The following is a 15036-nucleotide window of genomic DNA, read 5'->3' on the forward strand; positions in this document are numbered from 1 at the left end:
GAGGCCGCGGGAGCTTAGAGCACATGCGCGGCACCGCTTCTTCCCCTCCCCCCTCCATCCCAGTATCGCCAGGACTAGAGGGATGCTCAAGTCGTGCGCATGCGCAAAGCGCACTCGGAGGCAGCCAGCCGGCGGCGCATGCGCCTCACGTCCCCCCTCCTCCTCGCCGCGTGGGTGTGCCGGCGGAGTGGGTAGGGGACCGCGGGGGGCTGAATGGAAACCGGAAGCGGAAGTTCCGAGCGCCAGTAAACCGCTTTTCTCTCCAGTTAGGCAGCTTCTCCCGGGTTGCTTTGCTCCCGCTGTGCCGGGCCTCAACCGTTCCAACCGCTGCCGGCCCGCTGCCCCGCCCCGCCCGTCACGGGAGGGGCTCCTGCCCGCCGCGCCGCCGCCCTCGTTCCCTGGAGGCGCTGCCGGCCCCTCGTCACCTCGCCCGCCCGCCCGCCTCTCCGCTCGGCGGCCACGATGTCCGACAAGGAATTCATGTGGGCCCTCAAAAATGGGGACTTGGATGAGGTGAAGGACTACGTGGCCAAGGTTAGGAGGCCGGGGCAGGGCGAGGCGGCGCTGAGGAGGGAGGGATGTGCTGGGGGCCTTGGGGCCGGTGGAGGGCTGATCGCTGGGCGAAGGGCGACCGGGAGCCGCCGCCCGACTGGGCACGGGTGGTGCGGCAGCGCTGCGTTGTGCAGAAGCCCAGGCAGCGGGACGTGCTTCCCCTCCCCCCGGAGGCCCGTTGCTTCCTGGGTTTCCTCCTTCTTGCTCCGCCGCCTTACTGCCCTCCGGCCCCGCCAGCCGGCTGCGTGTGGCTGCCTGGCTCCGCAGCTCGTGTCCCAGTCCTGCCTTGTTGGTTTCGTGTGTATGCATGTGTGCGGCCTCGGTTTGGTTACCCTCGCCCTGCCTCAGGGCTCATCCTTAATAGGGTGATGCTAAGCTACCAGGTGTGCTGAGGCTTAGTTCATTAACCTTCTGTCAAGTGGTTTGAGATCCAGTTAGAGCAAGTGTTACGGGAATAGTAGGCACATATGTAATGGCTGAAAAAAAGATCTGCAGACACGTTATTTGGAAGCTGGATTCTGACCTCGTTTGCCTTCAGTTGCCAGTGAAATCTGTGGGAAAAGTCCCAGTACAAAAAGACAAGATAGTGCTTTGGAGGGCCTTTAGTGCACAAGAAATATTGTCTAGAAGCTGTTTACATCATAGCAGACATTCACAAAGCTCTTTGACGTACACGTAATTTAACTGTAATTATTTAGATCTCTGACAAACTTAATGACTATCTTTGGCAACTTGATGCATGCTGACATACCTTCTGATGACTTAAGTTCTTCCTGCTCCACTTGTCAAGTTTCGTCCAGAGTTACCCAAACTTGTAGCACTCTTGGCAGAAAGAAACGTGTACAAGTACTTCCAGCTGCTTTAGTACAAAGTCCAGCAGCTTAGCTTGAATAGTCCTCTCTGACAATTTCAGCTAAGCTATTGGACTTTGCATCAAAGTAGCTGTATGTTCACATGCTCTGCTCTGTCTACAAAGTCCTAGAGGTAATAACCAGGAATAATATTATTCCACTTCAGCTATTTGTTAACAGCTTTGTATGTAACTATACCTATGCAAACACTGACACTTCCTTGTTTTCTTCTCTTCTTCAACGGCCTCCACAGTGTTTCAGCTGGAGTCTTCTATTACTGCTACAGCTTTTACAAGAGTTACATATATATCTACAGAAATTGCTGCTCAGTAGTGTTTAACAGATTCTTGTGTAGCTGTTGTTGAGGCGAAAAGTTTGCTAGTAGCCATCTTGAGTCAAGTTATATCTAGAAGATCACCACAGTACTATTTAAAAAGACAATTGTTTTTCATATTCTCACCCTTCCTGAAAGGTAGGGTATAGCTGGTACAACAGATGGATTTCTTTTGTTGCTTTCCATCTGCTTCAATGCAAAGTCGAATACTTTGTTCGTTCTACTACTGCTTGAGCCATCCTGGTGAAGATCCTGTAGTGGAGAGGCTAAAGGACATTCTCAAATGGGGCAGAAACCTTAAAAAGAGAGATACTATCTAAGGTTACTTTACTATAATAAGAGAGGCCTACAATTCTTGAATGATATTATGTTCCAGAATGGTTTCTAATGTAGAACATGAATAAACCTCGGGAATTTGTTTGTGGTTTAATCTTGTTCATTCTTGCAACCCCACTTGCAAATAAGGCTTTTTATCTTCAACCAGTAAGCATCTTATTTGCCTGTAAAGCAAGAAGTAAAGTGTTTTCTTTCTCTCCGTTATGTTTGCCTAACAAGTGGGCTAGTAAACTTTTAGTCTAGTTTCCTGAAGAAACGAAGCTTGTAAGAGCAAGTTTTGGTTGACCTCTTCCTTATTGATGGTCTGTTAATCTCTTTTGGCCAATTTCTGATAAGTTACAGGGGAGCAAGAGTTTAAAAAAAAAGGTACTGGTGGGTTTTGTGAGACTAAATGAAGGAGGAGGAGGCAAAGTGTGCAAGAGTGAGCTTACATTTTACTAGTCAAAAGGAAACATTCATTGAGGAAGGGCAAGAAGTCTCCAGAATCCTCTGATGGTAGGGAAAGCCTCAGTTAGCATGTTACCTTCTCAGTTCTTAAATTAATGAATTATGTGAGGACAAATATGACTTGATATGTGCAGTTCTCAGAAAAATACTTTTTCCAGTTTCCACGTTCTGTTTTGACTGCCTAACACACAACTGTCTTAAGTATGATGTAATGTTCTGGAATTTTACTGAGTTACAAAGTTTTTGCTGGTAAGAATTTCCTCTCCATGTAATGTGAATAGCAGTATTACATATCTTAGTTTGCATCTTCCTGAAATTCTAACTTTCTTATCTAATTTCTGTGATTTTTTAATTTCCAGCTTCTTTTTGTTTTTCTATAGTTCTTGTTCTGGTATTATTTTATCAGTACTTGAATTGACGGACACAACAGCTTACGATCTTGTGGCTTTGTTGCCACTTACATCATGAAGTCCTTCATCTTTGATTTTGTGTAATATGAGTGTTAGATTCTGAAATATTAACCAAGTGACCTGAGTGTTTTAAAAATAAAAGTATGAATGGATGTCAGCAATGAATCTGGAAGAGTTCAATCCTTCATAATGAGTTAAAGCCTTTTTTTTTTTTTCCACTTGTGTGCTATGGATAATATCGTCTTTGGAATCATTATCATCTTCTATTTCACCTAAAAATTGTTTAGAACATACAAAGAAGATAGCTGTCAGACTTTAATTCAAACATCAGGTGAAACATGATGCATAATGTGGAAAACATACTTCTCAATGGCTATGGTTTGTTCTCTTTATGTAGAAAATGTTTCTGCTAGTTTAGCAGATGAGTGAAGCGTACAGAGGCAGAAGGAAGTGTCCCATTTTGTGTTTTACCATTTTTTTCTGTGTAAAGAGATCTTGTATTCTTCTAAAGATTCTGTCTTCAGAAACTGTATCTTCCTTAAAAACAATAGCTGTGAGGGATGGCAATGAAACAATCATTGCCACGTAAGATTGGAAGACGCAGCTGGCTTCTACTTGATACAAATGTGAAAAACTATTTGTATCATTTGGGTAATCCTGAAAGGCTTCTTTCTTTTCAATAAGAAGCATTTTAGTCTCTTACATTTCTAAACTTGTAGCCTTGTAAATACTTTGTGGTAAATGTTAATTTCTACAGATATACTGCAATTAGTGCGTTATGCTAGCTGATAAGTACAGTGTCATCTATTTTTACTATGGCTAGATTAAAAAGTAGCTTTTACTGTTTGCTTTCTTTGATATCTTCCTTTTTAATATAACCAGCATATGCTGACTTGAGGGGTATCTTTGCAGGGTTGGGATTGAAGGAATTCTGCACTCTTCCCACATACATCCACTCAAATGTTTAAAATTCCACAAGAAAGCAGAAGCTTTCATAGGAACAGATGAATCAAGTGTGCACTCAAATGTGTGAGGAGTACCCACGCAGATTAGAGAAATTTGCTTCCTTCAAGGGAGGAACAGGGGGCTTAAAAAGTACTAGTTAAAAGATCAGGCTATATTAAGCCCATAGAACTTCTTAACATGAGTGGCATTTGTGCTTTTCCCTTTATCCTCCTTTCCTCTGTGGAATGACAAGTTATATAACTGTTTAACACGACTTCTCTATCAACGTGTGAGTTTTCCAGTTAGCAGCTAAGCATAATTTCTTCTGTTCAGTCACTAGGGAACAAAGATTTTGGCAAGATAAACATGGATTTGTAAGAAAGAAGATACAATAAATGTTTTCCTGGAGTAATTTAGTCTTCTGTGGCTTAACTGAGAATTTCTCACTTCATGAGCTGTTCTAATCCCTTACATTGTTGCCTCTTATTAGTAGCACTGCTTACAGATGTGTCTGACATATCAACTAATGTAATACTATAAGAAGATAGGGCGGTCTACCAAACTGAAAGTACTGTATTCTTTCCAGTGGACTGGAAAGTTGAAGTGACATTAGGCCAGAAGTGGTATGTGTTTAGAAAAACAGATATGCTGTGCTTGCTTACTGGGAGTTCCTGTTGGGCAGGAGGGAGTCTTTGTTTTAACTTCCTGAAGAATAAAGAAAAGAAAACAAAACAAAACAAAAAAAAAAAAAAAAATCTGGAAGGACTGTTAGTAATTCAGGTGGAAAATGGAGCAATGTCCTTCACAAAACTGTGATACTATATGAAGTCTTGCACTTTGGGATGTGATGATATTTGAATAGATGTGATTTGACAAGTCAAGTTTGCTGCTGCAAAACTAATTGGGAGACTAAAGCAATAAGCGTGATTTAGAAATAGGTTTTCATGGAAAGCACAGCAATGAGATCAGTAAGTGTTCAAGTCTGTTGTGGAAAGTCAAAAAAGAGGAGACTTAGATATGTCTGGGAGAGCAAGGAGAAATAAAAAGCTTTAACTTTTTTGAGAGTAGCTTCTATTCTTTCGAGTGTCTATTGGAATAATTTGTTACTTCTAGAGCAACAAACTAAATGAGAGTCTATTGGATGTGGGTGGAATGCAAGAGTTGGAAGCTAATCACATTCTGAATACGCTGAAATCTACCTTAGCTCAGCATGGTGAATGCTGAAGTTCACTTTGTTATTATGCCTGTATTGATATCTGGTTTGCCTCTCCTATGAAAGTGATTACCTTGCTTTTAAGTGACAGGGTCTTGAAGGCTTGCTGGACTACAGTGTGGTATAAAGGAACCAGGCAGTTTTGAGAGGGACTCAACTGGACTAAAACTGGAGTTGTTTATCTGAGGGTATTCCTAGTGGAGCTGTTCAGGCTCCTCTGTGTTGTTCAGGTTCCCCAGTGTTCTGCTATTACCTGCACTACGTGGGTTTTTTTTCTGTATGTAGACTATTCTAGGCCTCCTGTTGTTTTTCTTGTAGTTACTCAAGTTTGTTGGAATGTGGTTGCTTAAGATAGTGTAATTAAGCAGTAAAACTAACCTGAAAATTGATATTTAATTTGTTCTGTCAATTTGACTGTGTTAATCTAAATATTTCTTCTGTGTAACCGCGCGGTTGCTTGGTACTGAATACCTATGAAGGGCTGAAAGAGAGGCTGTTAAGAAGTTATGTATTCATGAGAGAGTTGTTCTTAGCTAAAACACTGAGAATATACAAGAACATTTTTCTACAGTATACAACATGTCTGGTATAATGAGATATATGGGGTCAATGAAAAGCACCCCTTCAGTGTGGCTAATTAGTTTCCCCAGTGTCATTTGAAAGAGTCTGAAAACACACAAGCTCTTCTTTCCTGTGTGTCATGTCTCTCGGCTTGGAGAATCAACCCTATGAGGAGAGGCTAAGGAAGCTGGGGCTGTTTAGTCTGTGGAAGAGGAGGCTGAGGGGAGACCTTATTGCCGTCTTCCAGTACCTGAAAGGTTCTTACAGTGAGAGTGGGGCAGGTCTCTTCTCACTAGTGACATGTGACAGGACGAGGGGAAATGGCCTCAAGTTGCACCAGGGCAAGTTTAGGTTGGATATTAGAAAGAACTTCTTTACAGAAAGGGTGGTTAGGTACTGGAATGGGCTCCCCAGGGAGGTGGTTGAATCGCCATCCCTGGATGTGTTTAAGAGCCGTTTGGATGTGGTACTCAGGGATATGATTTAGCAGAGGTTTTTTTTTTTTTAGAGATAGGCTACTGGTTAGGCTGCGGTTGGACATGATGATCTTCAAGGTCTTTTCCAACCTGGGTAATTCTATGATTCTATAATTCTATGATTGGTTTGTGCATCAGTTCTTTTAGTACGTTTAGAAGAATATCATGGACTAACTAATCCACGTGGTGTGAAGAGGGTCTGTTCGCAGTTGTGTAATGGCCTTGGGTTGCAAACTGACTGTCATCGAACTAGTCACTTCTACATTGTCTAGTTCTTGTTTAGGGAGTATGTGTTGACTTTTACTGTTTGTATGTAGTGAACAGAGTTCTGAAGAACTTGCAGTGAGGTATGTAAAGCATAACAGTGGATTTTTTATTTATTTATTTATTTATTTATTTTTTCCCTGAAGCTATATGTGCTGCCTCTGCTGAATCCTATCAATTGAGATAACACTAAAAGGGAAAAATATATATATATAGGATAAATGTCAGTAAGTTCACCCTGACTTAACATAGAGTGGATCAGCCTGGGGAAAACAGAGTCTGTTAAACTGTAAGCCTGATGTTGCAGTGGAATTACAGAATCACAGAACTGTAGGGGTTAGAAGGGACCTCTAGAGATCATTGAGTCCAAACTCCCTGCCAAAGCAGGTTCCCTGCACCAGGTCTCGCAGGTTGGTGTCCAAGTGGGACTTGAATATCTCCAGAGAAGGAGACTTCACAACCCCCCTGGGCAGCCTGTTCCAGTGCTCCATCTCCCTCACAGTAAAGAAGTTCTTGCACACATTTGTGCAGAACTTCTGTGCTCCAGCTTATGTCCATTTCCCCTTGTCCTGTCTCCACATACCACTGAAAAGAGTCTGGCCTTGCCTCTATGGCCCCCACACCTCAGGTATTTATAAACCTGGATTAGATCCCTTCTCAGTCATCTTTTCTAAAGGCTAAGCAGACCCAGTTCGCTTAGCCTTTCTTCATAGGGGAGATGTTCCAGTCCCTTCACCATCTTTGCGGCCCTCCGCTGGACTCTTTCCAAGAGATCCCTGTCTTCTTTGTACTGGGGAGCTCATGGCTTGCTGGCTGGATGGGCATCTCATAATCTTTGGATCTCTCAGTTTCCTACCCAAATTAAAAAATTAAACCCTTCTTTATTTATTTCTCTTCAGGCTGTTGTTGTACCGATGTACCTAATTGCTGTTTGAATGCATGTAATTGCTGTTTGGAAAAAAAATGTGTGATCAAATCCAGTTTTGAATAACATTGAATCAATTTGAATTTATGTTGCTGAAAGCTTTTCTAATGTACTCAATTCCATAAATGAGAAGAAAAAAACTATTATTGCTGTGGATAAATCCTGTTTTTTCTGAGTCTTTAGTTTATATGTCACTAGCTATAAAGCTGTAAATTAGGAACCTGTTATGAATGACCATCACAGAACTCTAGGTGTGGGAAAAATACCGGTAGTACTGCTTCTTTTCTTCTTAGCCTTTCTCATTCTATACATACTTCTCTTTCTTGTAACCTTTTTGCTTTGTTAAATCCATGTTTTTTTAATCTCTTACATTTTGTTTTGGATATTTACTGTTGATTTCAACAGGAGTTCATATGGAAGATGAGCTAAGCTTCCTTGAATTTCAAAGTTCTCTGGTGGTCCACATCGGGAGACATTGGTGTCAAGTTGTGTTAGTTGTGAATATTGACTGGATATTATGGAGTTGGTGAGTCACACAGGCCACATAAGTACTAAATGAGTTGGTCTTGTAGCACTATCAGAATGTACAAGTACGGACTTAGAACATGAAGGTCAAATAACTTTCTCATACTTAAGGAGAATGTAGTGGACTCAGAAATACAGGCTTCTCAAGTCCTGTAATTTTTATGAGAATAAGAGGCATTGTAAAGATGCATCTAAAAGGTCAGAAAGGAGGAGGAGAGAAAAGAGAAAGAATGTCTGTGGATGTGTTGTATTGTATTACTTCAACCACATATTCATTTTCATATATGTCCCTGTGTTCTTAATGTTTTTTTTCTGGCTTTATGTTTATGCTAGTATGAGCTTTTGGGGAAGCAAAAAAAGATGAAAATGTGAACAAAGTTACTGCTTTTACCTAATTTACGCACTTTCAGAACTCAAGGTTTGTGTAAGTTGTTCTTAATTTTTCTTTTTTTCCCTGAGATTATCTGCATCTGAGATAATGCTTTTTTACATACCCACACTTCTCTATGAAGAGGATTAGTTGTTGTTTGAGTAGGAAGATCTCCTGTTACGAAGACAAAAGCATTAACTGGAATTAAGTGCCAATAATTGACCAGCCTGTTGCATAACAGTTGTTTTTCTTAGGAGTTGCAGTTTCGGCAGTTTTAAACTGGTGGATGTTTTTCTGCTTTAGCTTGTTGTGAGGAGGGGCAGGTACAGATTGTCATGGCTGATATTTTCCTGGGTGCTGGTGATGCTCTTTCTTTTTATTGCAAGTTAATGCTGAAGCCTATGTTGATTGCAACCACCAGTGGTGAATTCCTCAGTCATATGCTAGAGGGGGAGAGGAAGTATTCTTTTCCTTCCAGTGTTTAAGAGACTAGTATGTGCAGTAATCTCTCATTCAGTGAAGGTCTGTAGCTCTTGGCCTAGAGAAGTAATCAATGTAAACGAGTCCTATTGACTAAGATAGGGTACTTGTAATTTTGACTGGAAGCAAATTGTGTGATTTCTTGTTGGCTTTTTGTTGTTTTTTATTTAAAAAAAAAAAAAAAAAAAAAGAGAGAGAGAGAAAAATTATATAACTTGGTGTTGTCCTGAAAACAGTTGAAATCCTGGTAAGGTAGAGGAGAAAGAGAATGAGAATCGTGATCTTATAAATTCGGTGTCATTAATACATACGTGCACATGAGCACAGCTTTAAAGCATATTGGGGAACTTGAATGTTAGTGCTTTTTGGCACTTCAGTTGCTTTTATGCTCTTACTGTTTTTCTATAGTGTTTTGTGCACGACGTAGTTCTGAAGTTCAGTGCAGGTACACAGCACACCAAGAGTCATTGCATTTCTCTGATGAAAAGATTTTTGTGGCTTTCTTTCTGCAACAAGAATTATGGTATTGTCTAAGCTTTTCTCTTTGGTTATATACACGTTACGTTTGCTGCTTTCTTCAGTGGTTACAGGCCAAAAGGGAAATGGTGAAATCATTTTATTTAGCCTTCAGCTACACTTTGAAAATCAAATAGAGTAATTGCACACAGTGGCTAATAAGCTGAACAGAGCAGAACATCAGTAGAAAGGTATTCTGGAGACTTGCCTGTCATACTCCCAGCCAAAGCTCAAAGAATATTCTAATGTGTATCTAATTATGGAGACAGTTTATGAAATAGAATCGTGTGCTTAAAGTTTCTTATGAACTAAAATAGTCTTGATACTTATTGTTGAATGACTTTGCTCAAAATTCAGTCATTTATAAACTTTCTTTTAAACATGCTTATGGCCTATAAATTAGTGATCAGTGCAGAAGAGGAAAGATGAGCTGGAAGGCCATTTGAGACAAAAGATAGAGCTGTCCATAGAACAGTTATCATCAGCATATCTATTCTAAACGGATTTGCTAATGATTCTATGAATATAAATCCTGTAGGCAGTATCTGTTTAAAGAAAGGCATTTGTTCAAAAATACTTCCAGTTCTTAATTCAGAACCTTATATAATTTTAATAATACTTACATAAAATAAATAATAAAAATAAAACATAATTATAATGATATTTCTTTTGCTTGGCTAAAGTGTGGCTTAAATTTTATAGGCGGTTCAGCTAAATTAAAAGTATTAGTATTGGTATGTTTAAAAGAAATGTTGCTATAAAGTTAAATGCTGTGCATGAGTGGTTTGAAAGGCCGTTCTGTGAATCTTAATGCATGATTCCTAAGCATATACTGCCTGAAATGCAGCACTTATTTCTTGGATGTTTGTAATCATGTGTTTTACTTTCAGGGTATCTGCTTTTTCATGATTTTTATTATGTCAGTTGCTTCAGAATTTCAGCAAAAGTCTACATATGGCTTGGAGCTTCTAGAAGTCATTAATACAGCTGGTATTTTATATATATATTTATACCTTTCTATGTGATCAAAATGTGAACTCATGGTGCAAAGATAAATGTCTTCTAATTTGGTATGAAAACTTATTTAGAAGTTAAGTTTGATTGTTTTAGGGATTGATGGAACATTTTATTTTGCCTTGAATACATTCCTTGTTTAGATGCTAGAGGAGGAAGTCATGGTTTTGATGACTGGTCCCAGTTATAAAACCTGAATTCAGTACCTCTTAAATTATAGCAGTAAATTCTGGAAGGTTTGCTCATTTCCCCGTTTATCCTGTCATATCTTTATGGTGAAGTATAACTTCATCTTTCAGAACTCACGTTAATTATCATGATTTATTTATTTTTTGGTAGTACTAGTAGTTTTTACACCATGTAATACAAATATCAAGGTGACATCAGTGGAAACTGAAACTTAGTAGCTGACCTCTACTGTTCTTCTAGAAGGAAAATAGTCATTTCCTGTGCATTCTTTGGACAGCATGCACTGAGAATTTTAATACAGATGTTGACATTGGTGCTCTTACAGTAACTGAAAATATTTTCATTCAGAGCTAGCAACTAAGCAGAGATTGGGTGCTTAGTCTTCGTTCATCTGCTTAACATCCAAAGCAATGGTCTAACAGTGGAAACTGCCCATATCCTCTAATTAAACCCCTGGATGCTTTTATCCCTGACTTACTATTTTACCATAACACAAAAGTGGAAGGAAGGAGATGCAGCACTTAAAGTGCATTTTTTTCTATCTGCTTTCAGAATTCCATGACTAAATGATCTCATGTATAAAGTGTGAGTTTGTATTAAAGTACATAAATGGGTATTTTGTAGGAGACTGGTCTGATTTGGTGTTATTCTTTGTTAATCTGCTGATAGTACAGTAGTGAATAACAACTACTGTGTGTTGTTCCTGTCTGCTGTTCAGCAATTACCTGGCCCCCCTTGAGGCCTGGAGTATTTTTCTGCTTGGTATACCCTTGAAGTGGTAAATCCTCTAAATCAGATCAAAATGTAACAGTGTTAAAGCATAGACTCTGGCCAATCACTTCTGCAGGGGAAAAAAAGAATCCTTTTAAGGCCATCACTGTGTTGTCTGTGAAAATGGACACTGCACTGTGCTCAGTGGATATGGTACTTTAACATATCTTGTTTGAGTGAATATTTTTTGTCAGGTTAAGACATGTAGTTTTACATTCTGGTTGTGATTCCTAAAGAATTAAACAGTTGTGATTTCTGTGGTTGTGCTCCTGTGTTCAAAATGAAGCGTTTCAGACAAGCCTTGATGCTGTAACTAAAGATTTTAACTTCATTTCCAAATTCTAAACATTTTTCAGTGCAAAAAGGCTTATAATGGGTATCTGATTGCTGACAGTTCAAGTTCGTGATCTTAAATCTGTAGTTCTTGTGGCCAGAGGTGAGGTGAGGTGGAGAGGGAGAGGGAGGTGACCGTCCCCCTCTAATCAGCTCTTGTGAGGCTCCATCTGCAGTACTGCATCGAGGCCTGGGGCCCCCCAGTACAGGAAGGATGCAGAGCGGGTCCAAAGGAGGACCACTAGGATGATCAGAGGGCTGGAGCACCTCTCCTATGAGGAAAGGTTGAGGGTGCTGGGCTTGCTTAGCTTGGAGAAGAGAAAGTGACGGAGAGACCTCATTGTGGCCTTTCAGTATTTGAAGGAAGCTTATAAACAGGAGGGAGAATGGCTGTTTACAAGCGTGGATAGTGATAGGACAAGGGGGAATGGTTTGAAACTGAGACAGGGGAAGTTTAGTTTAGAGATTAGGAGGAAGTTTTTCACTGAGAGGGTGGTGCATGCTGGAACAGGTTGCCCAAGGAGGTTGTGGATGCCCCATCCCTGGAAGCATTCAAGGCCAGGCTGGATGTGGCTCTGAGCAGCCTGGTCTAGTGGTTGGCAACCCAGCATGTAGTAGAGGGTATGAAACTAAATGATCATTGTGATCCTTTTCAGCTCAGGCCATTCTGTGATTCTTAGCACAGAGAATTAGTGATAGGTATGTGTTCTTTGCTGTGAATGATATCCTTTGGACCTCTGCTCCAGCTCTTTTGTTAGGAGTAATAATACCTCTGTCTGCAACAGCTTATTCTGTCAATATTAGTTGCTGCCATTACTGAGAGCTGTTGCCTAAATAAAAGGTGAGTACTTTTTGGGCAAAGCTTTTTAAAAGTAATTCATGAGAACTTAAAAGAAGGTACAGATCTGGCCCCTATGTTGCTGTTTCATTACTTAATGATGCAAAGTGAGTGGTTTCTGCTGTTTCTCACTGAAATCTTAAATAGTTAAGAGTCTGGGGGAGTGCAACTACTTTCAGTAATGCAAATAATTCATACATATTCAAAGCTGGGATTGTAGCACAAATTTCTAGAAACTCTTGCTTGAAAACATTAGGTTCATTTTTGCTCTATAGAGCTGCTAGTTTAACAGTTTTTTGTTTCGTAAAAACACTGATAAAACAACTGAAACACAGATGGCTCATTCAGTTAGTTTCTGGAATCATATTCTTTTGACTGATGCAAAGAACTTCAGATTGCATTTGACTATAGTGGATATGCTAGAGACTTGTTTACCGTTAACAAATAAATCCTGGAAAGAAAGCCTATCTAAATACCTTTTTGGTTGGCTTTATAAAAAATAAGAGTAAGGATGACTATAAAAGCTTTTCACTATATTTGAAATACCATATCAAAATAAGCAAAGTCAACAACAGGTTCATAATTCATTTCCTTAACTTGTGTTACCATCAGTTGAGGCTTCTGTAAAGCAGAGGATTATGTATGCCAGGGAGAAAATAGATAGCATTTTTAAACATACTTAGTTCTACATGTGTCTGCTCTGCTTGTATTTGCTACAAAATGTCTACTGAAGAAGATTTGTGGTATGATCAAAGCAGCTATCTCTTATGATAAACCAGTGAGTCTTCTAAAGGGAATGTTGTGCTGAAATTCTTTGCCCATTTAAGCTTTTTAAATACTGAATCTCAGATGGATGTTGCAGGCAAAACTAATTGGAAAGACTGATGTGAATTCAGAACAACAGTGGAAACTCAGCTGGCTACTGATGTCTGCAGCATCTTCCACAGAGACCTGTGTATTGAAGAAGTTCTGTTGTCAACATTTGTTAACTTGATTTTGGCTTCTGATCAAGATTTCTTGGAGATGATTTTAATATTTATTTATATCTGTGAGATGCAAAAGAAGGAAATAAAGTCAGTTTGACTCAAATATTCTTCAAAGGGCATGGGGAAGAAAAAAGACATCTAGGAGAGAAATCATTGCTTTTCCAAATTAGGAAATTTGTAGTAGTTATAAAAAAAAAGTAACAATAGCAAAATGGCATTATTAAATATCTCATGTCACGCATACAAAGATAACCTTTAGAAAGGCTTAGCTAATGCAGCTGCTTTCAGTCTTTAAACAATGATAACAGATAAGAACTTCTAGATCGTAAATTCTCCAAGTGGAAGCTACTGTCCCTCACAGTAAATGTAGGTCAGTTGTCCACAGGCAACTGTGGTCTGTTCAGGCTGCAGCTGGAAAACTTCTAAAGCAAACAGCATTTGCTTCAACACTGAGGAGCAACAGCAATCTTTCTACTGCAGATTAAATGAGGTAAGGTTACATTAACTTATGGAGTGGACTGAAAGTAGGTAGTTTTTTAAACTGTGGAACATACGTAATGAAGACCAGGATCCTGCACACAATTGTTTAGCTGCCATGGGAAACTACCTACTTGCAGTTACCATGAGTTGATTTCTTAGTCCTGACAGAAATTTACTGCTTTATTTATTTATTTATTTATTTTGAAGAAATCTGCTCCAAAATCATAAGCAATTTGCAAGTTACAAAACTTTATTCTTTTTTTTCTTCCTTTCTCTCTTTGGACTTGACTCAACCTTTGAGCTATCAGTTGCTTAAATGCTCTCCATATTCAACTTCCACTATTCCATTTCCACTTCTGCTCTTAGGGTGAATATTGATGGGGGGCAAGAGGGTTTATTTTTTAATAAAAATTAAGAGAACGTGAGACTTAATATTCTTGTTGAGTAGGATATATAAAGGAAATGAATACTTCTTTAGGTCTCCTCTGTTTGCTGGGTAGGTTTTGAATGCATCAAGATGAGGATGTGTGGACTTGATCTTTTTGTCTCTTCTAACTAGTTCTTAGTTCTGCAATCCTTGAGTCATTGTATGTGATTTTTTTTTTCCCTTCCTTTTACAGGGAAAGTGTATGAAAGTTTAAATAATGCTCCTTTTTGGCTTGTGTTATGAGGTGGTTATTTGATCTCTTTTCTTGTTCCTAATAAATAAAAATTTCCAAATCTGTGAAAACAGTGGCTTGTTTATGCTAAACTGTTGTTTCAGTTAGCTTCAGGCTTGTATTAGGAAAGTTGATGTGAGAATACAGCATCTGTAGCAATTTAAAACAAAGTCTGTTTTAGTAGTGGAGGCAGATAGGTAACTTCTCTGCTCTGGCCAGCAGAAACTGCTTCAGGCAAGTACTCCGTTTCAGTTACCATGACAAAAATCTCCAGAGAAAGTTATATAACAAGCTCCAGATTTAGAGACTTGTTTGTTGTCACTATTAATTTAAGGTATTTTGAGGCAGAAAATATTAATTTTAATATTTGAAAACTAGGAGCAAATTTTTCTTGGGAGGGCAAGGGGGGGGGGGGGGGGGGGGTGGGTGTCAATAGGTCTAGATTCGTTAATTAATTTTAAGAATGTGTCTATCAGTAGTCTCAAAGGATCTGTGAAAGTGTTTGTAGATCTTAGTTGAATGGGTTTATACCAGAGGGCTCCTTTCAGCCTAAATTAATGC

The 15036-nt window shown here is 39.4% G+C and overlaps 1 protein-coding gene across 1 annotated transcript in view; it reads left to right on the forward strand.

Moving 5' to 3' along the window:
• Positions 1-324: 324 nt before the first annotated feature.
• MTPN (myotrophin) overlaps positions 325-15036 on the forward strand; it is a 43900-nt gene continuing 29188 nt past the window's right edge. Inside the window, exon 1 of the mRNA XM_072348800.1 lies at positions 325-534. Within this exon, the coding sequence (XP_072204901.1) occupies positions 463-534 (72 nt within the window). The 5' untranslated portion in view covers positions 325-462. The remainder of the gene's footprint in view (positions 535-15036) is intronic.

This window comes from Excalfactoria chinensis, chromosome 1, assembly GCF_039878825.1.
Source record: "Excalfactoria chinensis isolate bCotChi1 chromosome 1, bCotChi1.hap2, whole genome shotgun sequence".
Classification (NCBI taxonomy): domain Eukaryota; kingdom Metazoa; phylum Chordata; class Aves; order Galliformes; family Phasianidae; genus Excalfactoria; species Excalfactoria chinensis.